Raw genomic sequence first — 27,011 nt, forward strand, 5'->3', positions numbered from 1 at the left:
CTCCAACACCACTGGCTGACCTACAATTTGTTGTTTAATTAAAGGAAAATCTCCAACATTTGGAAGATGATCTTTTCCAGAAGGAACGAGTCTTTTTTGTGGGTGCGTTTTTAGCATCTGGGAACATCTGGGAGTTCATTAGCGGTTTAATCTCACGGTCTGAATGACGTCACCAGAAATGATCACAAACTGATCAGCTGTATTGATCTGTGAAAGAAAACCTGTGGACCTGATGGTTTCTGTTTAAGGTGGAAGCGCCAAAACTTAAAAAGGACACGTGCGTACACACGTGGAGCGGCGGATTTGGGCGCGCACTCGCTCACCTCACTGCCTGTTTGCAGGTGGGCACTCTCACAACGTCATGTGCTCGTTGCGTCCACGTTTATTTTAAAGCAAATCAGGACATTTTCAGCATTTCAAGCAGGAACCAGCAAATAGTCGGTGTCGGCATGATCACACCTTCCTGCATCAGTCAGCAGATGGAAGGAGGCGGTGCTGATGCTTACCATTAAAATGGAAATTAACTTTCCATTTCTGGTGTGAAACGGGAAGTTCACGAGCCTCACCTGGCCGTCAAACACTAATCAGCTAGTTAACCAATCACAACAAGTCTCTGCAAATGAGTCTGAACTTCAGTCACATCGTTTCTGAGTTCCAATCCTCAGCTTTGGTGCACAGACGGAAGAATTACATCAAATCTTTCGTTGTCACGTGCACAGAGAAAATCAAAGCTTCATTTTTACTGAGAACATTTCAGAAGAACAGATTGTTACTGTTGTTATGAAATCGTGCTTTTGTGTCCTATGAATGTCGGTGCTACATTTAAGAACACGGCGTGCATTCGTGTTTTATGTGCATCTGTTTGCATCAGCAGGAAGTTAAATCTCAGACTTGGAGAACAGGACTGAGGATTGAAACAAGCTCCTGGATCCTGCAGATCTGGATCTGTGTCGTGAGTCTGACAGAGCGTCAAATATGATGAGTTTGAGCTGAGGAGCCGTGCTGGCGGCTTGTTTTAATCGCACTAAACTGAAATGTAGAAAAACACTCATTTCTCTCTGCTGCTCATTATAAACGGACGGGTCATTAAACGTGAACTTCTCCGGGATGCACTCGTACTGGAGCTATTTTTGTGTTATTATGCAGCAACTTGAGATTTCAGGGCCCACCTGTGATTAAATGAAGCGCCCACTCATCACCCACTCTGGATAAATGAAGATCCGTTTGCCACCCCGAGCAGCCCACAGCTCCCACTGCACAAACAGCAAGAAAGTGGAAAGTTACTGCTTCAATTATTTAAAGATGGCCGCCTCCCCTTTGCTAAGAGTCCAAAGTAGAGTTTATGAGAGGGATTTATTATGTCTAATATATTTCCAGTTGAGTTTGGCAGGACTCTGTATGTATTTGCTCTTTATGAGCACTTAGGAGGGTCAAATATTTGGAATCTGAACAGCAAAGTGTTTCAAATACTCCATTTATACATTTATTCACACGTGTTCTGGGCTTCATCACTGCCTGAAGTAAACACCAGGAAAACATGCAAAAATAACCCTGAGCCTACCCAGCATATAGCCTGGACCAATTCATACTTTTCAGTGATAATTTAACACGTATGATACATACAAAAACAAATTACACCAAGCTAAAGAAAATCCTGAACGATGTTTTGGTGTCTGACAGCGGCGGGACATCTGCGTCTCACAGGTGGTAGCTGTCCCGGCGCCTCCACGGGACACAAGCGTGCTGCGAAGAGAAAAACATATTTACAGGTTCTGGGCTCCGCGGGGCTCCTGCTGTAACTCCAGCAAAAAGCACATTTCTCACGTTCGGCGCAGCGCCGGCCTCATTTTCCGTACATTAAACGTATACAGCAGCACTGCAAATGTTCTGTTAAAACTCGGCACAAACGCTTCTGCGAAGCCCGAGGAGCAGCCAGGAGATCAAAAGCATCCCGGCCGTGTCGTCCTCTGTCCAACGCGTTCAATAACAGCATGTTTCAGATGCATTTGTTAGAGGGAAGCATCCTGAGTCTCATAAAAAGAGGGAAAATTCAAAGCTTGTAAACAGCGAAGGGAAAACTATAAAACCTAAAATGATTCATATTATGAGCCTGAAACGCCAACGATTTACACTTTAAAAAGACGGAAGAAAAACAGGAAAATCCACACATCATCACGCTGGTCGGTTTGATTTATTCTGGGTTTATTACCAATGTGAGTTTACATCAACATGCATATTGAGACTCGTTGCTCTGGAGGAAGAATAAAACTCAGAGGCCTCGGAGGGTGGCGATCATCGGTTTATCTGCAGCAGATCTGACTGAAAGTCTTGAGCGTAAACCAGAAACGCAGCACGCCGTCCTCTTTGTAAAACACGCTGCTGTTTAAAGCCAAGAACCAGCCAGCACATAGACTCGTGTACAGCGCTGTGCACAGGTCTCACGCCTCTCCTCTAATCGTTTACTCTGCAGGAAAATGAGAACCAAGTGCAGCGATTTATTGAAACATGGTCTCTGTGAGGCAGAAACAGGTGACAGTACTTGAGTGGACACCTTTATTCTCCAGCACAGGCTGTAACATCTCTCCAGGCTTCTTGAAGGACGCTCAAAGCTGCAGGAGGCTCCGCTGTGCGCTTTCACTGCGTTGGGATCATCTTCAGGCTTCGCAGATCAAATTCAGTCTGATGGTACTTTGTTAAAACTGATGAATCAAACGTCACTGACTGAAATCCAGACCCAGCCTCCACTGTGGCCTCACTGTTGGACCTCCTCTGTACAGATCGCCAAAGATTTGGACTCATCGCGCCCTCTGACCTGCTGTTACCGAGTTTGGATGGTTCAGCTCAGTGACTTTTAGGCTGAACACTTGTTTTGTCCGCCACTTGTCCAGTTTCCTCAAATTTTTTAAGGACACTCTGCACACCGTGCGAGATCCGCCAGGTTTTCTGCTGATAGTTCAGAGAATCAAACTAAAGAAACTAGAATAAATCATCGGTTTGTGTGACAGGCTTCATCAAAGAGCCTGAAGATAAACTTTAAGATGGATTCTGGCAAGTCGTTACGTGCAGAGACATAACGACTTTACCTCGGAGCCTTCGTGATGCCTGAGTGATGAGGTCAGAGTTAAATGGTCAGGTACGAGGACTGGACTGGAAACGAGGGAACACTGCAGGATCTTCAGAAAGCTGGAGGAGGATAATTTTTGAAAAATGACAAGTTTGACTGCTTGGAAGCAAAATAGAGAGAAATGAGGGGTTGATTAAGACTTCTGCACAACTGTGTACAGCATAAGAACCGGGCGTGGCTCGGCATCTTTGGTAGCTTCGTCACGTGGAGGTGATCTCTGTGGATCAGAGGTCGGGTCAACACGTGTTCCTCGAGGTGCTCCTGAACACGTCTGCTGGTGGCCTAATATTGCCGAGCTATGCAAGCTAACATGACCTAGTTTGATCTAATGAAGCCCTCATAGGACCAGACCAGGTACGACAGGTGAGCCACGCCGAGGATCACTTCCTCCACTCCTCCAAAACAGTCTGTTCTTCCTCAGAGTCACGTCTCCTACACCAGAACATCAGACTTCAACCTCTGTGGAAGTGAAAGACCTCATCCCTCTCGCTGTTACGTCCTGGACGCATATTCGTCTACGCCACGGCGGCCGACGCCGCTCGGCGCTCTGACATATTCACCAAACTCTCATAAATGCTACTTATTGTTTATTTGTATCATTATAAACAATATTCATGATGTGACGTTCGCCTCCATCAGCACAGTCTGAGACACACACACAGGAATAGAAAATAAAATACACATTCTCAACGCGTGGCAGCTGATCTCAGGTCAGATCCAGCGAGCGGCGAGGCGACCGGAGCTGGAGTGGCGATGGCAGCGCTGATTCCCGATCAGCCTCCGACCACCAGCGACCAGAGTTTACGACCTGGATCCTCTCCATCAGAAGCTTAAAAATGCATCAGGTGTCACAAAGATGAGGCCCCACCTCCACAAAAACCAGGAAGTGCAGGGCCAGTTAAAGTCCTCAGCCCCGCCCACTGAGACGTCCGTGACGGCGGAGACCATTCGCCTGCAGCACACGGGTCTCTCCCCTCCTCTCTCTCACCTCACCTTGGTGTGATAGGTGGAAAGCGAGCAGGGGAGGGGGTGGGGCTCATTGCTGCTTGGAGCGCCAAAACCGCGAGGCGATGGAGCCGATGGAGAGTCCCTGCTTCTTCTGCTGGGAGAGCTCGGACAGACGCTGCTCCTCCTCCTGACGGAGAAAACAGAGTCAGAGCTGTTCCAGGTGAAACCTGTGACAGGTGCGTTTGATTTCTCCTCCTACCTGCGCCAGCTGAGCCTGACGCCGCTTGAAGGCCTCGATGGGGTCTTCCTCCAGCGCGTAGTTCTCCAACACCGAACGCACGTCGTCCACGCCGCTCATAGCGATGGCTGATGGAGAGGAGGAGACGGAGGAGGTGAAACAACAACAGACAGGAAACCAACCAATCAAATATGAGCTTAGTGACAGTAGAGGGATGCACTGGCGAATACAAGAAGCAGAAGTCAACTACAAAAACAAATGAAGGAACGGCTGGGTGACAGGACGGTCCCTGAACGCCTCGCCGTGCGTCTTACTCTTGAGGAAGTTGGCGAGGTCGTAGAGCGTTCGGTCCTCAGAGTTTCCGTCCCATTTCTTCAGAGCCAGGCCGTTGAAAGGCTGCAGGCTGAACGCCTCCCGCTTACAGTCGACCACGATGACCTTACTGCTGTCGCGGTTCAGACACGACACATCCTAAAAACACACACACACACACACGTTTACTCTCCTGCTGCAGATAAAATCACTAATTCGATGACTGATGAGATAAACGCCTCCTCCACCACTCCAGCCCGACTAACGTTGACACTGGTGATCGTTCATGCCTCATCAAATAAGAGACTCCATTACTTTAATGACGCTTAAGGTAACACTTGCTAGCCCCAGCTGGTCTGTGTGTGTGTGTGTGGCAAAGTGTTTCTGGTCCGTGTACCAGGGGCATGTGGAAAAGCTGTCATACCATATGCACGGGGAGTATTTAGCAAAGTGCTGCTGAGCAGTGTACCAGGGGCACGGAGAAAAGTTGTCGTACCATAGGCACCAGGAGTGTGTGTGTGGCAAAGTGTTTCTGCACAGTGTACCAGGGGCACGGAGAAAAGTTGTCGTACCATATGCACGAGGAGTGTGTGTGTGTATTCATATCTTTGTAGGGACCAAAAATTGGAAGTCCTCACGAGTCTGAAGGTATTTTCCAGACTCAGGATTTGGTTTTAGTGTCATGGTTACAACTGGGTTATGGTTAGGTTTAGGCTCAGGGTTCGGCATTCACTTTTGAAGGTTAGGGTAAAGGGCGAGGGGAAGCATTATTTCAATTAGATGTCCCCACAAGAAATGAATACCCGACGTGTGTGAGTGAGACAGATGGAGAGGGAGTCTGTCTGTGGCCCAATCATCCTCCACGTCCTCACAGCTGATGAAAGAAGGCCGCCGTTCTCCTTCACGTTGTGTTTGTATGAAGGAATCAAGCTGCCACTGAAGAATCGGACCTTCTCAGTCTTTTATGCCATTGTGGAGGAATTTTGCTCTTCTTTCCAGCTTCAGTTCATTGAGATTTGAACGGTGGATCTAAGCACAGCTCTCTGAAGGTGTCAGCAGGCTGAGCAGTCTGTACTTTTTCTTTTTCAGGATCTCTGCAGTTGAGGACAAACCTCTCCACACTGGTATCATCCATTTGAAGGATGCTGTTCCAGAAATGGTTTATAGAGATTGAAAATGTGACGTCATTCAAGGGTAAAACCGCAAAGAATTCTGGGAACTCGTGGCAAGAGGTACTAGCGCACGCAGGCTTTCAATTGAAAACAGTTACACAGCAATAAAAAGAAACACAAAAATGTCAAGAAGCTGTTGTATCATTAACTGCAATAGCCGGTCGCATGACAGCCACGGGAAGCCGACGGGTAAAGAGATCGGTTGTTATCGGATTACGTCGTTGAAGAGAAATTGTTCGAGCCGTGTTTCCGAAGTAACAAAGAGGCGACGGATGGCCTGGATTGCAGCCATTCAAAGACCAAATATAACGTCCCAGAACATCCAGCTCACAGGTTAGTCTGCTCCAAGCATTTCCACAAAGGTCAGTGTTTTGTTGTAGTTAATACGTCATTTTTATAACATAATTGGTGATATAGGTTACAAGCAAGTCTGGCGCTGAACAGAAATGGTCGCGCTATGCTCCTTTGTTTATTGTGCATAAATAGTGAATTGTCCTGACACAATATTGTGTTTCGCTTCTGTTATTACCATGGTACATTGACAAAAACATATACTTTTATTCACAGGATAAAACAGTTGTTTTGTATCAATAATTGCCCAGTATGATTACAGCATACAATATTATTGTCACTGCTACATTTCTGTAACGAACCAGAAATTATTTCCACTACTAATTAATTACCGTTGAGCTCAAAGGTCCTATTAATAAACTGTTAACGAATGTGTATTTATGAAGACGATTTGTGAGACTGGTAAACTTATGATACGTACGATGGTCTTTCGTTCTACACGGTGCATTTCATGGTCCTGTACCCATCCGTCGTTAAACTGTTCCTGGGCTTGTTGCAGTGACCTGAAGTTACTAAACTTCATGAGTGTATGCACTCACTCCAAGAACCGTATGATTATAAATATGAGCGTGGTGAAAGTTGGGCAGCACGCTAACGTATTTTGTGTGCTCGTAAGGGTATAACCCTTTCACTTTGATTTTTTCCTCGTATCTTTTCTTTGACTTTTCATCAAGTCTGTCTTTGTACAGTCCGGCATTGTTCTCCTTCGTTTTGTACATAACTTTTTTGGGGGGCAAAGAAAAACCAAGAATTTATTGGAACCGGAGAATGAATGTTTTGCGGTGCTGCAAATGCTTGCATTTGATGTGGTACTTGGATTGTTTTGCCATGAGTTACAGGCATGCAATGCGCGAAAGTCACGTGGTCTGTCAATCTCTATTCAGCCTTTGTAAACCTCAGTTAAGGAAATGGCCTTGTAGCCCTCCCTCAGCAGACGCTTCTCTAAGATCACTGCTGGTTGCAGACCTGCAAACTGCCCAAACCTCTGCTTTTATAGGGAAGCTTGAGCTTTCAGACGATCAGTTAATCAGTGCATTTGATAGTCGACACCTGGCTGCTCCTTTCCCTCTTCCACATGTTTGTGCATTTCGTCTTCGTTTCAGGTAAATGAATAATGACATAAATGTAAGTGACGTAGAGAAGATGCAATAGAGCAACATGGACGTCTGACAACGACGATCTCTGATCTTAATTAGAGCTCTTATGATGCCATGTGACCAATAAAAGCCGTCTGAAGCTGTCATGTTGAATGTTTGAATACTTGTCGATTCAAACTGTGAAACATTGGCTTCACTCTAGAGCGGCAGCTGGACGGGACTAAAGCAGGAGTTTGCTCCAGGTTGGGGGTTAACTCTCTGGGCCTGCAGTCATTTACACACACACACACAGTTACATCAATGAAAGGTCGCGCCCCGACAACTTCCCCAGCACCGCACTTCTCCGTCTTTGTATGAAAATTCCTCTCGTCAAATCTGCCGTGCAATGTTATTGGCAGGCGCCATCTGTGGCTGCCCTCTCCGTTGGGAGATTAGAAATAGGAATGACATCTACTGCTGTGCAGCATCCAGCAGAGGAAACTTTGCCGTCACAGAAGCTCAAACACCAGCGTGACTCCCTCCTGCGAGACCCTCGGCTCATGTTCTCGGCAAATTGGGCAGCAGAGTCGGTGAAGTGCTAAGAAATGGTGCACACACTCACAAATACAGTTTAGGTAAATGTAATGTGCACTGTACTGCAAGCTGACAGTAAGATTCTACTTATCCCAATCATATCAGAGCCTGACTCCGCCCACTGCATGGCCTTGAAAAAGACCAAAACATTTATTTGGGTCACTTCGAGCTGGATGGCTCCTCTCCAACATCTTCTCCCTCTGATGTCTTGGAGCACTGCAGTAGTTGCCAGATGCATCAGTTTGAGGAGTCCGCTTGTCCTGCTATTGATGGACCAGCATGCAGTCTTCAACAGTGGGGCCAATATGATATAACATGACAGTGTCACACAGCTGCTGCACGTCTGTGACCTCCCATTGCACTACAGCATAAAAAAATGACTATTTGATTAAGATTAAGTGACTGTGGATGTTTGAATGAACGTCACGGTCAAGAAACCAGTTTGATGATCCGAGTTTGTAACGTGGGGATTTATTCTGCAGCCACTCAGGCTGTGGAGAGAAGAGTCCACCAAGGAAATAACCCCCACACCATCACACCAACAGCCTGAACTGGTGACACAGGCACGATGGATCCATGCTTTCATGGTGTTTACCCACATTCTGACCAGGTTTGTCTTTCCAGTCTTCTGCTGCCCAGTTTTGGTGAGTCTGTGTGAGCTGTCGTCTCATTTTCCTGTTCGTAGCTGACAGGAGTGACGCTCATTGTGGTCTTCTGCTGCTGTAGCCCAGCTCGAAGCGGTCTGTCCATTCTCCTCTCGCAGAGAACTCCTGCTCATAGGACATTTTCGAATTGGACTGTTTTCTGTAAACTCAGATGGTTGGTGGAAAAATCCCAGCAGGTTAGCAGTTTCTGCACCGTGCCGTGTTCAAAGTCACTAAAATCACATTTCTTTCCCATTCTGGTGCTCAGTGTGAACTTCAGCAGGTCTTCCTGGGCGTGGTTAGAGGCTCTACATGTACTTTAACCATAACTATTGTTGCAGTTCATTACTGCCTTTTTAAAACTGTATTTATTCTTTTTAACTGTATTGTTTATTGCACTGTAGAGGCTGGTGACAAACAGTATTTCGTTTCAGGCAACTCCATAAAAATGACAAACTTCTTGAGTCGACATGTGACTGGCTGATTAAATATTTACTGAAACAATAAAATATCCTTGAAATTCAAAAAGTTTATTATTTAACTCTGTGCTTAAAGATGTTACTCTGAGCAGCTCTTTGTGGTTTCACTGGGATATTTTCTGAGTTAATGAGTGAACTTTATATTAATGTTAAATGTATTCTGAGTTTGTTATAACAGATTAAGGTCATTGTTAGAGTGAGAAGCGTGCACATGTACGTGAACCAATACAAGAGCTGGGATCCCTTCAGTGTGTTTTAGTGTCTGCAGACCTCCTGATTTGGGGTTTTGCATATATAAACTAAACATCAGGCTTAAAATTAATGATTTCAAAATAACGAAGTTAATCCAACTGTTGCGTTTCTTATCCAGCAGCAGCCAACAAACAATAAGACGTCTGATCCACTTCAGGCCAGCAGCCGACGCTCGGATGCAGGCCAGCCAACAATAGGCAGAGGAAGGGTTAACGCTGAGGTAATTATCTCATTGTGGTGTTAGTTTAATATTCCTGAAGGAATATCAGACAGTGGAGAATAAAACAGCTGGTAGAACAGGATCAGTGTGCCTCATTACACCGAACGTTCGCCACAAACCCAGATTATACTCTGAAATAAAAAGACGACCATTGTTTTTCCAACTCAGCGGTCGAGCGTCCACGCAGAGCAGCTTTGCTCATTTTTAGGTGCGGAATAAGAAAACAAGCTGAAATAATAACTAATGTAGACGATGCACAAATATAATTACATTTTTAAGTTTTGTTTAAAAAGCACCACGCACCGCCAAGGTGCTCGTTATTGTCAGGTAAATATCCTCAATGATACAAAGAGAACCCCAACAGTCAGATGATCCCTGCGGAGCAAGCACTTGGCGACAGTGGGAAGAAAAAAACCCTTTTAACAGGAAGAAACCTCACAATCCAACTGACAAACGAAAGAGCATCCATACAGACTGATCCGTGCTAAATATTTCCCCTAAATCTGAGGGACTTGGAAAAAACTGGAACCAAAACCGGAAAATTAGCCATTTTTTGAAGTTTTCTCCAGTTACAGAAAAGAAAACTTCAGATTGAGACTCTGTGATGTCTGTTTGAAGCCTGATGGTGTTTGTTTGGATCAAACTCGTCCACGGCTGCTAAAAGCACAGCCACAGGCATCATTAAACAACTGTTTTCATTTCACAGGGACTTAATAACTTTCTCTTGTTGCAGCACTTTAACTCTCTCTCAGCATCTGTTGCATTCAGCCTGTCTTGGCATTATGGAGATGAGCGGGTAAAGTGTGTCTTTGCTCTGGGAAGTAGGTTAAACCAGCTCCTTCCAGCCTCCACCCAGCTCTTTAATGCACAGAGATGGCAGTTGGAGGGAGACAGAAGGAGGAGGAGGAAGAAAGTGGGGTGAGGGAGGGTGAAAGGGAGGTGACATAAGAGGAAGAGCGGAGAAAGGAAGCAGAAGGTTAATGAGGCCTGAGAGGGAGAGCGAGGGGAGGAGGAGAAATCAATTTGTGCAGCAGAAGGCGAGAGGAGAGGACACGGGGGGTGACGCAGCACCGCCGAGCTGCTGTAACAGAGTTTAGAAACTTAAACGTCCTGCTCACGGTTTTATCTTCTGAAAGAAGCTGGAAAGTAAAAGTTTGGACACCAAACCTGATCAGGCAGTAGTAGTGGATCATCGATTAGTTTGGTCTGATGGTGCAACAGAGGAGAAACTGCAAATGGTACGAAACAGAGCAGCACGAATGCTTCTTTGTTGTGTGCATAGAGCAGATATTGTTAACTGTCAACTTCATGCTTCACTTGGATTTATCAGAAATATGTCCGCTCAGAAAATGTGTTTTAGTGTATTTATAATTGAGTCATTTGTTAACTTTGTAATATACTCTATTATTTCTGTATTATCTGTTACTGTTATTGTCTTAAACTCGTGGCCCAGGGGCCACCTGTGGCCCACGTCACCCCTAGAATAGAATAATCTTTATTATCCCACGGATAAGAAATCTCGGTTACAGAGCTCTTACAGCACGGGAAAATAAAGGTGGTCCTATAAAGATAAGAAAAATTGAAAAAAATTGAGAAAATTATACAGAGATTTGTATAAAATGTACGGTAAACAAACAGGCTGTGAGTAAGACGACCATGTTAAGCTGCATCATAGAGTCGTGCTGCAGTAAGAATGACCTCCTTCCTACTGCTGAACGAGCTGCTCCGTGTTCAGTCTCATGCAGGGGTGGGAGGTGATGGATGTTAGCTTAGACAACATCCTCTCCTCCCCAGCCTGCTCGATGGACCTCAGCGGACAGTCCAGGACAGAGCTGGCCCTCCTGACCAGCTTGAGTTCCCCCGTCCCTCTCTGCCACCATTACAGCCGACCACAGAATAGAAAATCGCAGATGCCACCACAGTGTCGTAAAAAAACTATATTAATGTGAAGAAATATAACTCAGTTTGACCGTTGAAGTGACTCTTTGTGTTCGGAGGATTTGTTTGTTGTTGAGTCCGATGTTGAAATAAGTTCTTTAAACGATTGAATATGAAGCGACGTGAGCAAAGAGCACAAACCTGCTGAGGCTGTGTTAGCTCAGTGAGAGTCACTGTTAAATATGAACACGATGATAGCAGCAGTGCTGCCACGTGTGAGACAGAGACGACCGATGGGTTTATTTGGTGCTTCAAGGCTTCAGTTAGTTAAGGGGGAGGAAAAAAAAAATGTGTTCACGTTTGCAGTTTCCTTGTTTGTTTTTGTACTTGAACACTAAAGTGTCCTCCAATGAGACGACAGTGTCAACAGACGCCCGCGGCTCATTTGCAGAGACGCTTTTATTACACAGAGCAAAAACACAATAAAACTGGGTTTAAAAAAAACTTTCTTTGGTCTGACGTTCGACTTCAGGTAGAAACGTGTGTTGAGGCACTGACGGCTAATGTAAATGTTATCAGTGTTTACCCCGACACTGATAACATGATAACACCAATGACAGGAGGCATCGTTGGAGTGTTTTTCACTGCTGCAGGTAACGGGGATCAGAAACTAAACGAGCAGCACCGTGACCTGCAGCAGAGCAGCTCTGTAAGAACCAGTCAACATAAACTACACAGTGAGTGTGCACGGACACCTCAGTGTTTTAATTAATGAAGGAAGACAAAATGAACAAAGACTATGTTAGTTATACGTGTTTCACTGTTAACAGTCGACTTAAGTGAACGAGATGCTTTTGGATGATTTTAGTTAAACTCGTCACGCCCCGCCCTTCACAGAGGGGGCGCTGTCTCGTTTTAAAATTTACATCCATCCAGAAATCAGCACTAAAAATCGTTTAACACATGAATAAAATTAACTAACACAAGCTGAACACGTCTTTAACTGAATCTAAAACTTTTTATTATTAAATGTGTAAAAAAAATTTAGGATTTTTTGAGCCACTGATGTGAAACATGAGATTATTCAAGAGCAAAAACACCTTTAAATGTATGTTAGTCCTAAAATCTGTCAATATTTCTGTCATGTCAGGCTGACATAACACCACACACACACACACACACACCTTGATATGATGACCCTCCACGTAACGTGTTGCGTCTCTGAAGAGACGGTACATGACGAAACCCTGAGGGTCGATGCTGTCGATCAGAGGATACGCCGTCTGCACACGAGAGGAAGCACAAAGCACGGATGCAAAGAGCTGATTTAATGTGTCGTCACGCCTCAGATTAGTAAATAAGACAGAAATACACTCCTCTCCCCCCATGTAAGTTCAAAGTGGTACGATCCCATTAAAGAGGGCCGACCCGTGTGGGAACAGCAGGAGAGCAGCTGCTGAAACGCTCACCATGCCGGTCTCTGCGGTGAAGACGACGATCTCGTAGAGCGGCGCCACCTGCTGGAACAGGTAATCGATGCCTGGACGTTTCTTAAAGCGCCAACCTGTTGCCAACTGCAGAGAGAAAGAGCAGCTGTTTAAACACATCTGGATTAAAGCGTAGGGTTTCCAGCTGCTGCAGTCCTGCAGCTTTTTCTGCACTTTGGTGGACGCGAGCAGTTTGTTTCTCTGTTTATCATAATAAAGTTTTATCACATATATTGTTAAGAATACAACACAACACAGTGTCTGTGAGACCAGAAAAGAGTCGTTAATAAAGTTTACATGAATCGTTTTGGCGCCGACAGCTGCAGGAAGGAGATCTGACAGCCGCTGTCTGGGCACGCTCAGAGGTTGTGACCTCGTCGCTCAGGCTGCTTTGAGTTAAACAGATAAAACAAGCTTTGTCCCATTATCACCTGTTTGTGTGTGTGTGTGTGTAACAGGAAGGAAGGCTGACACGGTCCAGCAGGTGAATGTGTTTGCAGCAGGTGTTGGCTGCTGCGCACCTGTCAGGTAAGAGGCCTGTTTTACACGAGTGAAAAGACACTGAGACGAGCGGACAGGTGGTGGACACGCCTCCAGCACATCCTCCACCTGTCTCTCCTGAACTGTAACCTGTTTGTTAAAGGATCATTTCAGGATTATTCAGTCTTGAGGAGTTCACTGCAGCTCTTTGTGTGCTTCAAGTTTAAGGGAACGAGGGCAGGAAACGAGGACAATAAGAGGCCAAACACAAGCAGCAGCTTTCTGAAAAACAGCAGGTGAGGAGCCCTGGAAGCAGGAAGCTACGTACCACAGCTCTAAACTCTCAAACTAATGGAGTTCATCTCCTGAGACACTGGCCAAACAATTAATATCCATTCTCTTCCCTTTATGTAATTCAAGGTCACAGCGGGAGGAGCCTATCCCAGCTGTCTCAGGGTGGGAGGCGGGGCACACCGTGGCCAGGTCGCAGGTCTGTCACAGGGATAACATCCGTCCTGTTTTGGCTGCAGCAGGTCTCCTTTCTAGAAATCTGGCCAAATTTATTAAACCCTCCAAAACGTGACGATCCAGAGTTGCAGTCTTACACGCCTCTCTGCAGCTTCTCTGCAGCATCTCTGCAGCTTCTCTGCAGCTTCTCTGCAGCCCCATCAGAAAACATCATCTACAGCTACTCTCAGTACCATTGATATTTATTTAGTCTTCATCTCCAGTTCAGATCTTTCTGAGTAAACTTCCTCCAAACCATCAACGTGTCTTTTAGACTCCATCAGAAGACATAGCATACATTTTCACAGCTATGCTGATGACACCCAGCTCTATCTGTCCATGAAGCCAGATAACACACACCAATGAGTTAAACTGCAGGAATGTCTTAAAGACAAAGACCTGGATGGCCGCCAACTTTCTGCTGATGCCCGTTTCTGAATGATCACACCACCAAGCTTCTTACTGATGGTCTTGTAGCCCAACACAGCTGTGCAGGTCTATGATGAGCTCTTTGGTCTTATCCATGGTGGACAGGTGTGCTTTATACTAGAGTTGGATGTCTCGACGGACTTTGGTCTCGGTCTTGCTGTCTCAGATCGACATAGTGGTCGGGAGATTTCCCTTCGCTGCTCAGCTCTCACACAGTGGCTCAGCTATGCTTCCATATTGTGGCCAATCACATGCGAGGATATAGGATAATATCATCATGTGAAAGACAGAGAGGGTGAGAGATGCGACAGTCAAGTGGAGCATCCGTCTGTCCTCTCAGTAAGTGAGTGAGACAGTAGACAGCGGTGAGGACGGCTGTGCGAAAGCAAAAACACATAAATATGCCCGACACCCGTAAAAGAAGCAGCATCTGGCTGCAGCGGTCTGTGTTGGTCTGTTTTGGTCTCGTCTTGGTCTCAATACCTGGTCTTGGTATTGTCTTGGTTTAGGCGGTCTTGACTCCAAGTCTACTTTATACAGATAAGGTGCTGGGATCAGGGGTATCTGTAATTGACCGATTATAATCTGTGGGGCTGGTTGTAAAGGATCAAATACACCAAGTTGTTGCTTTGCTCCGAGTTCACACCTCTGCAGGGCTGACAGCATGCTTCTTCTGCCTGCTGATTCCTCACCCTCATAACGTTCTGAAGGAAGTTGGAAAAACTTGACTAATTTAACAGTTTTTAGTTCTGTTCAGTTTCAGTGGGATTGCTGCAGTGTTACCCTCCAGCTTCCCATTGGACCGTTTATAATCTACAAAGGCTGTGAAGCTCTCGGAGAAGCAGACGTACCGACCACTCCGGGTGCAGCAGGACGTCTGTGAGCTCCAGCACCAGCGTGTAAGGAGGCTGGTAGTACGGCTCCTTCAGAGGGTCGGGGAGCAGCTTCGGGCTCGTGGGCTCGATGATCATCTGACATCATCAACGAGAGACAAACAAAGACGAGGTCACAGAGAGCCTCTAAAAGTCCTAAACAGGTAATGCAATAGTTCAACTGGCTGAACTGAAGCTGGGTCTTCACTTTAATCAGATCTTAATTGTTTGACTCTCATGAAAGTTTGTTCTGAATGTTTCCATGACTGACTGGACTCACCTGTCTGTAGTCCTTAAAGTATTTGTAGGTTCTTCGTAACTGTTGGACGACCGGAGGGTCTGAAAGAAAAGGGAAAAGTGAATTGACTGAGACGGAGGCTGACAGTGCAGTAAATGCTGAGGTGTCTGGCACAAAGACGCAACAGCTGAGCAGGGAGATGATCAAAGAGGAGGCGGGACTCCTCTGTTAGCTGCTTAGAGCCCATTTAAAGCCGACAGATGACTGAAAGTGAGCACAGCTGTAGTTCTAATGGCTTCTGAAAACTACAACTCCCTGAGGGGATGCAAACAGCTGATAAGATCTCAGCGAGTGCGCGTGGAGCTGGACTTCCAGCCAAGCCAAGCCGACGCTGAAGCCGCAGGTCTCTGACAGCTCGGCAAACATCACATATTCAAGTCATCTCCTCAAAAAGCAAACGACCTTTTAATACAGAGGGGAAGATCTGTTGGGTGAGATTTCCTTCTACCAGTTTTGAACAAACCAGCAGTAATTTTGGGGGAAATGAGACATTTTAAGATCTTTTTATTTTAATCTTTTTCTCATTTTTATTTATCGAGGTTCCCACGGAAACCCTGGTAAATAACAGCAAAACACACAGCATGATCTTCTTCTTCTTCTTTAAATTCACTTTTAGCTTTAACAAATACTGGAGTAGCAGGAGGAGATCTGATTGGTCAGAATAAGACCCAAAGCTGAGCTGATTGGTTTTTATCAGCGTGGTGATCGGGGGAGACGATGCCGAGTCTTCGTGCTAATGTCTACTAAATAACAATGACTCCATTTCCCATGGGGTGGTGGGCTCATTACTGCACACCTCTATCCTCCATCTCCCTCTAAACACAAGCGCTGAGAGACGCACGCTGTGTTCCCGGGGGACTCAGTCCCCCAGAGTTCATTGCAGGAAGCCATCTGCCTGATGTGATGACACGCTGAGGAGGTGGACACACACGGTGTGGAAATATGTACATGTATATATGGTTAATAATTAGAGAGGGGCGGAGCAAAGGAGAGAGTGCATGACTCCAAATTAGAAGGTCAAGCATCCGTCCATCAAACACGGACAGCAAAGATGGAGCTGAGATTCCTTATCGTGTTCCACTCTGTGAAGACGAGACCTTCATTCCCACCGCTCTGCTTTGTGTCATTAACAAGAACAACACATCTTTTAAAGAGGACGGGAAGGCAAACAAAGCAAGCTTAGAGCATCCAGTTTTCAAAATAAAAGACCCTGTGGAGACCTGGATCACGCTCGAGCTCCAGCAGTGAGTCAGTCCTCATTAAAACTTTACAGCAGATTTAAAGGTGTTTACAGCCTCATTTCAGCGTTCAGGTCCTGAGAGCAGCAGAGAGGCGGACGTTTCCCTACAAGCCAATCACATTTATATCAGAGCTGACATCACGGCTCATATTGGCCTGACTTTGACCACCGCCTGAGCTCAAACACTGCAAAAACAAACTTTTACTGTCATTTAAGAACTTTAGTAATCCTGTCCTGTCTAGATTACTGTAGATTACTTTTCACCGTTTCACACAGTCTTCCTCAGCTGGCCCGTCTCTCATATTCTTGCTTCCTTAATTGGCTTCCAGTAAAATCTGGTATTTATTTGAACATTTATAAATAATGTGCAACACCCTACATGGCTCCTGCTTATATCAGATCTCCTCTGATCTTATTCCTGCCTCGCCGACCATCGAATCGACCACGTCCTTTTATATCCACATTTTGAGGTTGGATCACTTTGGAAAAGACTTCCTTCTTCCATCGGAGCTTCATTTAAAACATCAAGCTAGCTCAGTTTGTTCTGGTTAGATCCTAACCCTAACCCTGTACTGTTGTCTGTGTATGATATGTTGGTAATTCTTTCATGTTTGCTTTTATCCAAATAATAAAATACTGTAACTGTATCCAATCATTACTAATTCACCAACAATATGGCTGCTGAGTGAAATTCTGGGATTTTATTTGGATGTTTTAAAATTGCAGACACACAAACTTAAAAACAGCTGCACCACGTGAAGCTTTCTTCCACAGTATGTCTTTATCATGTCTTCCTTCTCTCACCCCAACCAATCACAGCAGATGGCCCCGCCCCTCCCTGAGCCTGGTTCTGCTGGAGGTTTCTTCCTGTTAAAAGGGAGTTTTTCCTTCCCACTGTCGCCAAAGTGCTGCTCATAGGGGGTCATATGATTGTTGGGTTTTTCTCTGTATGTATTATTGTAGGATCTACCTTACAATATAAAGCGCCATGAGGTGACTGTTGTTGTGATTTGCCGCTGTATAAATAAAGTTCAGTTAAAGATGTCCAGAAGTAAACAAGGAGATGACCATGCAGGGGAGACTGACCAAACTTAACCCTTTAAAGCCGGTCAGAGCGGGCACGCTCCATTTTGCAAAAACTGCATAAAAAGCACTTGCAGCAACAAAAACAAAATATTCCAGAAACACGCTTTGCCGATCCGATCAGCTGTTCATAACACTTCCTACGGAATAGATGTCAGCGAGAACTTTTGCATGTCCGCCATGACCTGCCTGAAACCGGAAGTGACGTCATTTTCACGGAAATGTAGTTTTTTTTTTGTTTTTTTTTTACCATCAGGGCCTCATTAGTCTATACTGGTGTTTTTAAAAGTTATCTTTGACTTTATGACTTTGTGTTGTTTCTGGGATGCTTAGGACTCATATTGCACTGCTGGAAATAGTTTATTTTGATGCATATGCTGCTTTTTTGCATATTTGCATTATAATATTTATTTTCGTTTTTCCTGCAGTGTATAAAAATTGGTGTATTTCAAAAATAAAACTATGAAGACACTCAAAATAAATTTCCTGTGGTGGGAAACTATTTTGTGCAACTTTTTTGTATTTACAGTTTTGAGGGATAAGCCTCTTAAATTTCTCTAACTAGAAATATATGTTAAAAAAGCAAAAACGATTTTCAGTTTTTTTGTAGTTTATTGCACTTTTTTGCAATTTATGTAATTACTATGCACTTAATGCAGACATATTATTAAAATCTGGGCTATAATGGTTGTATTGATGTATATCAACTTGAAATGCTCCCAAAAATGGCTCCACAGCATGTAAAAATATAATATAAGCTCTGGCGGACTTGGTTCTATGGTCGGTCTTAAAGGGTTAAATCTGGTTTCTGTTTTGATGTATACTCATATACGCATGACATTTACAGACATAAAAAAAAAAAGACAAAATGCCAACAAATATCCAGAAATATTCACAAAATCGAGAAAAAAGTCCAGACAAAATAACCAGAAAACACGAGAAATTACCTCAAAAACAGAAAATGAGACCAAAACACCTGCATTACGATCGTAAGAAGCCCAGAAACAACAGAACAAAAATCAAAAACATGAAATGGCCACAAAGAGACAGACAACAAACTCTAAGACACACAATGATCCAGTGAGCATCTGCAGAAACGCGAGTGTTCAGATTATTTGTGACAATAGCTTGATTACACACGGGGGAAAAAGTGGTGTGTGATGTCAGAGAAGGTATGTCCATCTTTTACATACAGGCTTGTGGGGTCCTAGCAAACAGATGGTGTGAGAGTAATGAAATAAAAGAGGAGCAATAATATCCTCGAGGCTGAAGAAGAGGATGTTTACGCGTGCAGGCAGCGTGGGGTGTAAAGCGTGGCTGCTGAGTAACCTCTCCCCTGGGAGCCCCACCAAACACACCAGGAAAAGTGTGTGTGTGAGTGAGAGGGAAATCTAGGACGCCAGTGTGTGGGGATATCCTCCACAGAGGGGAGGGGGATTAATCTGGGCTTTTATCATGTTAATGGAGCCGAGGAGAGGTGATGGAGGTGGTGATGGGGGAGGAATCTGTCTTTCTGACAGTTTCTACGACAGAGGAGGAAGGTGGTGTTCGAGGCAACACCGAGATGTTAACCACATTTTACTGGATTACACTGGAATTTGTTTCAGTTGTCAAAATGCAGCCAAAGACTGAGTACACCACGTGACTGGTTTCTCTTCCTAAACGAGAATATTTTCCCTTTCTTCACTTTTCTTTTATTGTTTATGAGTTGGAAACATGCAACACACCCCAAACACGACCTATTCTACCGTTTCCAGCTCTGAAACAAGCCGTTTTAGCACCACCTTAGATTACCCTGTCTCTATGACCTCACAAAGATCCAAGAGAAGAGAAAACAATCTGAATCTGAGTGTTAAGAGCAGAGAAGTTTTTACAGTTTCTGAAATAAAAAGGTGGGGGGGGAGGAGGTATGATGAAGACGACAAAGAGAGGGACAGAGGAGTAAGGGGATGAAGTTAAAGAGGGAGGTGTGGAGAGATGGAGTCTCTGGCCTTAAACAAAAGCCACGGTGAGGACGGGCATCTGCTACACAACGCCACCTCCTCCTCCTCTTCCTCAGATATCAATCGTTTGCTTTCTCTCCGGGTGACAAACGACGGCACGCCGTGGCCTCTTCAATGTGTTGATACGAGGCCCCCGGGCTGCACTGCGAGGGGTTATTAATGCTCCGGCAGCAGGACGCAGTACGAACGTGTCAGGTTCAAACACCACGGAGGGCTCGGCGTGCACAGAAAGGCGCACAGATCCACCAACGTATGAACGGCAGACATCCAGAGCTGTCAATGTGCCCACTCACAGTGTCACGATATGAAGCAATGTGAATATGAAGTGCATTCTGGGTAAATGTTGAAGGCTCATATCAGAGTGTGGGACAGGTGGCAGGACGTGAGATTTCTAGGCTGTCGCTCTGAAGGTAAAACTTTGCATTGTGTGAGAGGCGTGTCACATGCTGGTTGCTATGGTATCCGACGCTCCTCAGCATCACAGACGCAAATGCCGCCACTTGGCACGCGAACAGATTCTGCAGCCAAACGTGTCCCAGAAGTCCCATTCGCACATCCGTCACCCCACTCACCTTCTGCTGCTCCCTGAGGAGGAGGAGGAGGAGGAGGAAGGTAGGATATAAAAGAGGAGTGAGGAGTGAGGAGGATGAAAGATGTGGAGGCGCGTCTCCCTGAGGGGTGGTGAACTTTTAGGCCGCTCCCTAAGCTAATCAGGGATCATTTGGTTCCTAAGGTCCTGCAGGTCAGGATGTGCAGAAAGGGAAATGTGCAGGGGGCGTTAGAGATGTGCAGCACGTCCACCACTCATCACCATTCTGACATTTGTTCTTCTCCTCGCTGTGAATACATTTAGAGCCCCTCAGACCGCATGTGAGAACTAATGATGAAGGTCGGCTCTTCTTCAGCATCTTCAGTGTTCGTCATAACTAGGGATGGGTACCGGTATCCGGTGCCATGATGGCACCGGTTCTGACATAAACGGTAGTAACCAGACCGAAAAGCAGCGCACATTTCGGTGCTTTTTTTCCTGAGCTGTGACACACTTTAGATTCTAGCCAATCATTTTACGTTTCCGAGGATAGTAGGCGGGTCCAGGTACGTACGTTCTTTTATAGCAGAGCTACAGATTAAAAACGCCCAAGGTGAAGCGGTCAAAGTCTGGCTGTACTTCACAGCAAAAGATGCAAACTCAGCAGCTGCAACAAGTGCTTTAAGCTGATACTGTGATACTGTCAAAGGAGGTAACACCTCAAATCTGATGAAACACCTGGCGACGCATAGCGTTTTTTTAAAAGCCGAGAAATGCGCCGTATTTGATAGCTGGCTGCGAGACCTCACACCGAGCACATCTACTGCGGGTGTGGTGCCTGTTATCGGACCCGGAGTTAGCAACATCCCCCAAAAACCCGAAGAGGAGAGTCCTGGCCCCTAGCCCTGCCAGTGTAGCAGAAATGATGAGGATGATGATGCAGCAGCAGCCGTTCTTCTCTGCGTGAGTAGCTTAATGTTGTTCGTGTGTAATTTACGTTGAGTAGGCTAACCACGTTATTACATTAATGCATGTAAGGTGAACTAGCAAACACCATCATAGCTACATGCGGCTGTCTTCTTGTTTGATGGCAGATACTCCCTTCACCCTGGACAAAAAGGCTAAAATGACCAAAGAAAAAGTGGAAAACAGTTAAACATGAGAGGTTTTTGGACAAAGTTTGTGTTTTTTCCATTGTTTAAGCACTGCTTCCAGCCAAGAGTGATACCATATATGCCCCATAGCTGCAGAAAAGGCTAACATTGTTATCTTTTTACAAAAAAACAGCTGAACATGAGAGGTTTTTGGACCAATTTTGTGTTCTCCATTCTTTAAGCACCGGTTTGAGCACCGTTTAAGCACCGGCACGTTTCAAAAGTACCAGTTTGGCACCGGTATCGGATAAAACCTAAACGATACCCATCCCTAGTCATAACTGACGGTCTGCTGTCAGAGAGCGCCAGCAGCGACTTCTACTCATGAAGCGAACCGGCTGCAAACACCAACGAGCAGTTTTCTCCTTACAGTCAGTATTTCATAATTAAAATAGCAATAAAGTCCTTCTGTGTGCACAGTTTAAACGTGACGCAGATCCGTTTTTGTCTGCGTACATCGTTTCACACGACGACGGCGGCGCTGAAACTGAAGCCGACTGAGCTTTGAAGCCTGCAGACTTCTGTTTCACTTTATTCTTGCTTTGGTGCATGGATGTGGATTTAGATGCATCTGTGTGTCGTTCACTCTTGTAAAAGGTTTGAATTTTCCTGTTTAAATAAAACAGACAACTTCTAATTTAAAGCTTTACTTATTTTTTTCCACTATAGATAAAATATCAAATATAAATCTGACAATGATTTGTGCTTTAACCGTGCAGATTAACAGCTTTATGTAGAGACGTCAAACTCTTTTCTCATGTGTGACACTGTTCCGAGGACACGGAGGGAAAATGATTATTATCTCTACAAAACTTTCCTTCTGCACAGAAGGTTTTGTGTATAAAAACAGTTTAAGAGTCAAACTGCTGGTTTAAGAAGATAAACCTGTGACGTGGTGAACTGTCCACACTGTAAATGAGTGCGTGGTGAACAGCTGTGAGCGTCACATCAGCCCGGATCTAATCCACTCATCAATACTCAGTGTCCCTGAGCTTCAGTCCGACCTCGTCCTTCTGTTCATCAATCAATCGATCAATCCACACATCCTCCCTCTCTCCCGTCTGTCCCGACCGCTTCCAGCCTCGGCAGCATCGCGAGCTGCCGACCACAGATGGAGACGGACGGGCAGAGAGGGGGCGAAGGCGTCACCCACAGAGGGAGGAGAGACGGAGGTTTGCAGCCAGATGAGGACAAAGTGGACCTCAGGGAGCGATTTAGGCTGGAAAGGGAGGACTGGAGGAGAGGAGAAGGAGGAGAGGAGGCAGATTGGACCCCCGGGAGGAAGAGATATTGACCATCTGATTATTAGGTTTAATAAGCAATCAGAATAGCTTTTTAAGAAAGAGAGCAGATCAATGTGAAGAGCAGAAAGTCAGAAGAATGAAGATTTACTCTGTTTACATCATCTTCCTCCTGCATGTAGAAATGATGCAGCTCACGGATTCACTTTACTTATTTAATTTACATGAGCCACACATGGAAGCCGTTTAATCTTTTATAGATATTAATAAGATGAACTTTGTCGTCTTTGTTTCTAAAGCTTGGAAAACACGTCAGGAGAGATGATTTCTTTATTACGTCATCTTTAAATTAAGGCTTCAGTTTTATTGTTATAAACATCTTGCATGTAGTTTTCTGCACGACTCGACAATCAAATCAAATCAATAATGACTGACGTGCATGAAGAGGTGTGCAGACGAGCATCTCGGATTGAGCAGAGGACCACACCCCGCCCCCCCGTCAGTTATTTAAACCCTGCAGCCCGTTACTGTGACCACGCACGGCCACTTCTAAAAGCTAAAGGTGGTCCAGCCTGCTGCTGGTCATCTGTATGTATGTAAAGCTACTGCTGCACAGAACTGCAGCTCAGCTAATGAACGCAGCTTTCCACACTCACACCTTCAGCATGCCAATGGTCTCCACATGTATTTGTAGCATTACGCCCATTATTCTGTCATCTTGTTAAGAGGCAGCGGGTTCACGGAGGAGATGAGGTGTAGTTTGTCTGGCTGGATGGAAATGTGTGCATTTGTGCTGACAGGCAGCTCAGGGGTGGGCGGGATGAATGATGGGGCATATGGATGATTGGAACAAACACACAGAGTGAGAACAGTTGGCACCGAGCGATCAATCATTCACTCAAACAGAAAGCAGAGAGCGCGTCAGCTGTGAGCAGTAAACACAGTTTAAGATCAGTTTGTGAGCTCGAGCTGAGAAAAGAAATAAAAAGTTTACACTCACCTTTGTCGAACTCGTCTGGAATCTGTGAGGAGGAGCAGAAAGGAGGTGGTTACAAATCTGCTCTCATCAATCACGTCTGCTCATCAGAGCTGTGAGGGCAACATGCAGCTCCACATCTGTCTGCTTACTAACACGTGTGCTGATACACCGCAGAGAATAAAAGCTGAAGGGATGAATTATGTTTTATGTTCATGACTCAGACCTCAGGTGAGACAGGTACTGATCAGCTGATTATTAGCTAACAGGATTCAAATGAGATTTACTTATAAACAAAACAGCAAAAAGCTCAATAAAGTCTGAATAAAATACAATGAAATGCATTTATTTATCGGGACAAAATAAAACAGGTAAAAATAAATAAAAACTATCAAGTATCACAGGTATAATTACATTATATGACTTCTATGATTCATCTGGGTGTAAAAATGACACAAAGATTTGTTTTTAAAACTTTTAAGAAGGACTAAGAAAATCTTTTTAGAGATAAAACAGAAATATAAGATAAGATGATGAAGAGAGATCTGAAGTTGGATCTGTGATGAAGGCCTCCCCCTGGTGGACATGCAGCGACACTGCAGTTACTACACTGGACCACAGGTACGTGTCACTGACTCTGTTGGACTTTGCTCACTTTAAGACTTTTAGGAGTTTATTCTGGAAATAAACACTCTGGGATTAGAGACATGAGAGTTTACTGCAAAGTAAAAAAAGAATGACAGTGTGGGCTCTTCATGGGAATTTATTACTGATCTGTATGAGACAATAAAATCTCCGACCTTTGAAAGATTTTCCAGGGATGGCAAATCAATAACCGTCCTCACCTTCAAGATTTAATCAGTGAATAAAGAAAAAAATGAAATAACAATTAAACGTCTTATTTTATTTATATTAGGAGCTTTTTCTGTTTTCCTGGGAATAATCCTGATATTCAAACAGATTTCCAAGATTCCTACCAGCTGATGCTAAAAATGCACTTTACTATTTTAATTCGACTCTTTAATGATTTTAATATAATTCTGATGGGCAGATGTGTGAGAAAACGGTGGATGTGCACGAAGCTCCTCTGGTGAAGCTCTTTTCTTTTTACAGAGAGGAGAAAATGGCTAATTAGAGGCGTGCAGATGCTCTCGTGCGGGGGTGAAGTGATGTCAGTGCAGAGACGAGGAAGAGGCCGTTAAACCCTCATCGACACCTCGGTGCGACTGCAGAGCAGCCTGGGAGAGCGGGACGGGTTCCCACACTCCCCAAACTCGACGTGTCGAGGACAGAAAGTACAAAAACATCCCAGAATCTGAGCCGGCCAACGGAGACCACGGGCCGGACGTGATTCATCATTTAAACGTGTCGCGCTGGCAACAGAGAGCCCTCAAACACACAAATAACTCGACAGAGACACCCAATAAAAGCAAATCCTTTCACAGCGTGCCAAACCCTGTAACAGGCCAACAGCTTGTTCTTTAAATGTCTTCAGGAACACCGGGAGCTGTTCCTGGAAAAAGCCTCGGTGCTCACCACTTCTCCCAAAGCTGTCTGAGAGCTCCAGCAGGCAACGGCCACCGAGCCGACCGTAACGTGTAATTCTGTTCAAAGTTTGTCCTCTGAAGGGTTTCTCCTCCTGACAGCCGGGTCACGTGACCTCACGAGGGGGGCAGGCTAGCAGGGAGGCGTGAGAAGTGTGCCTCGGCTTTGAAGTGGTCCGGCCCGCCTGCTGGCTCGACAGGATACAGCCGGAGGCTTTAATGTGAGAGAGCGGTCCTTACGGTGCAGCACGGAAAAGAGGCCGGCCTGCGGTTCCCGTGTCCTCGCGGCGCTTCAGAAGAAACCAAACGGCGCTGATTTTAGAACATTTACAGTTCCATCATACTGACCACAGTGGTAAATACCAGCAGAGGGTTCCCACAGGTCCGGTCACGTGTGAGACCTCGCATGCAGACAAACCACAAGGACGTCCACAAAAGCCCTAAAAACAAACCTGTGTGTGTCAGCGTGAGCCGCGGTCAGCAGCAGGTTTCCCCACGCTGCTTAAACAGCCAGCGCTCTGGTTTAAGAGTATTTTAGATGCACCTTCACAGATTTACTCACAAATATTCTCCCACATTAACGGGGCCTCCATGTTACTCCTGCCATGTGCACGAACGCCCCCGAGCACCACCAGGGCGCTTTGTGCTGGGTGTCATGGTAAAGTTGGGCGATATCTAACATTTTCCAGCAGATATTCATCAGTCCAATAAATGATGATAGGCGATATATTCGTGCAGGTGACTTTTTGATGGGCGGAGCAATGTAAGCATGCACGGACTGATTTGGGAGGAGGATTTTTTTGGCAACGAATTAGTTGCCAAAAAAAAACCCAAAGTCGCCCATCAGGGATTTCTTTGGCTTTAACCAGATGAAAGAGGCAAACCTGAGCGTGTCACCAAAGGGCTGTGCCGCTGGTGCACACGTACAGCACCAGCAAACATGACTAACCTGCATGAGCATCTACGTGTCCACTATCCGGCTGAGCATGCTCGGCTATCACCAGCAGAACAGCAAAGTGCTCTTGCTAAAACGGTTGAATATTAACCCTGTCGTGCATCAATTATTTTTTTATTCATCTTTAGGCATGAAAAAAAGATTTTTGAACTGGCTGAACAGTGGGGGGCAGGGCTGGCTGTCCACTGTAGTGACCACCATGAAAGGGTTAAATGGACAGCTCAGGTGGACAGTGCACGCTGGCTGCATCTAAATATCTGTCAAAGGAAATGATGTCGCATCATACTGTGGAAAAGGATCGTTCGTTGAATTGCTGAAAACTTTTGGCGAACAACACGTGCTTCCAGGACGGAAATATTTAATAACATAAAACAGCCGTTACTCGTTTCATCACCGACAGCTTCAACCAGCATTATTAGCAACGACCGGTAAAAGGCTCAGCCGATCGGCAATAAATTCCAACCTGAACATCCATCCCAAAGTTTGAATCGTTTCCTTTTGACAGTCCAGTCGTTTCAGCAGATAAAGATACTGATGACGGCCCTCAGCCTCCTCACAGACACTGCTCACTCAAAAGTCCTCGGTGACTTTCTTCTCGAGTTACAGCATTCACAAGAGTTTCAGACCACTTGACCTTTGACCTTGACATCACTGAGATTCAAACCTGTCTGAGATTTTTAGTAGATCCCCCACCTTCAGTATTAATTTCACACTCCTACGTCGCCTCACAAACTTGTGTGTCCATGCTGCCCGCCCACCGCGCGGTGACGACAACAGCAGCAGGTAAAAACGTCTAAACAGTGAAGTGATCGTTTCATTTCATTACATTTCTAGAAATGTGACATCGAGATGAATTACACCTGGTTTCAAACAGCAGGGAGATCAAACTTAAAACTGAGGAAAATAATTAAAACTTTATGACTAA

At 45.2% G+C, this 27,011-nt stretch overlaps 1 protein-coding gene across 1 annotated transcript in view; it reads right to left on the reverse strand.

Moving 5' to 3' along the window:
* Positions 1-2,172: 2,172 nt before the first annotated feature.
* The window catches only part of timm50 (translocase of inner mitochondrial membrane 50 homolog (S. cerevisiae)), a 33,136-nt gene continuing 8,297 nt past the window's right edge, over positions 2,173-27,011 (reverse strand). Inside the window, exons 4-11 of the mRNA XM_087851296.1 lie at positions 23,612-23,633; positions 15,344-15,402; positions 15,043-15,162; positions 12,758-12,862; positions 12,473-12,571; positions 4,625-4,781; positions 4,332-4,438; positions 2,173-4,259 (exon numbers count right to left, since the gene is read on the reverse strand). Of these exons, the coding sequence (XP_087707422.1) occupies positions 4,161-4,259; positions 4,332-4,438; positions 4,625-4,781; positions 12,473-12,571; positions 12,758-12,862; positions 15,043-15,162; positions 15,344-15,402; positions 23,612-23,633 (768 nt within the window). The 3' untranslated portion in view covers positions 2,173-4,160. The remainder of the gene's footprint in view (positions 4,260-4,331; positions 4,439-4,624; positions 4,782-12,472; positions 12,572-12,757; positions 12,863-15,042; positions 15,163-15,343; positions 15,403-23,611; positions 23,634-27,011) is intronic.

Source organism: Neolamprologus brichardi, chromosome 14, assembly GCF_056152115.1.
Source record: "Neolamprologus brichardi isolate AB-2024 chromosome 14, ASM5615211v1, whole genome shotgun sequence".
NCBI lineage: Eukaryota > Metazoa > Chordata > Actinopteri > Cichliformes > Cichlidae > Neolamprologus > Neolamprologus brichardi.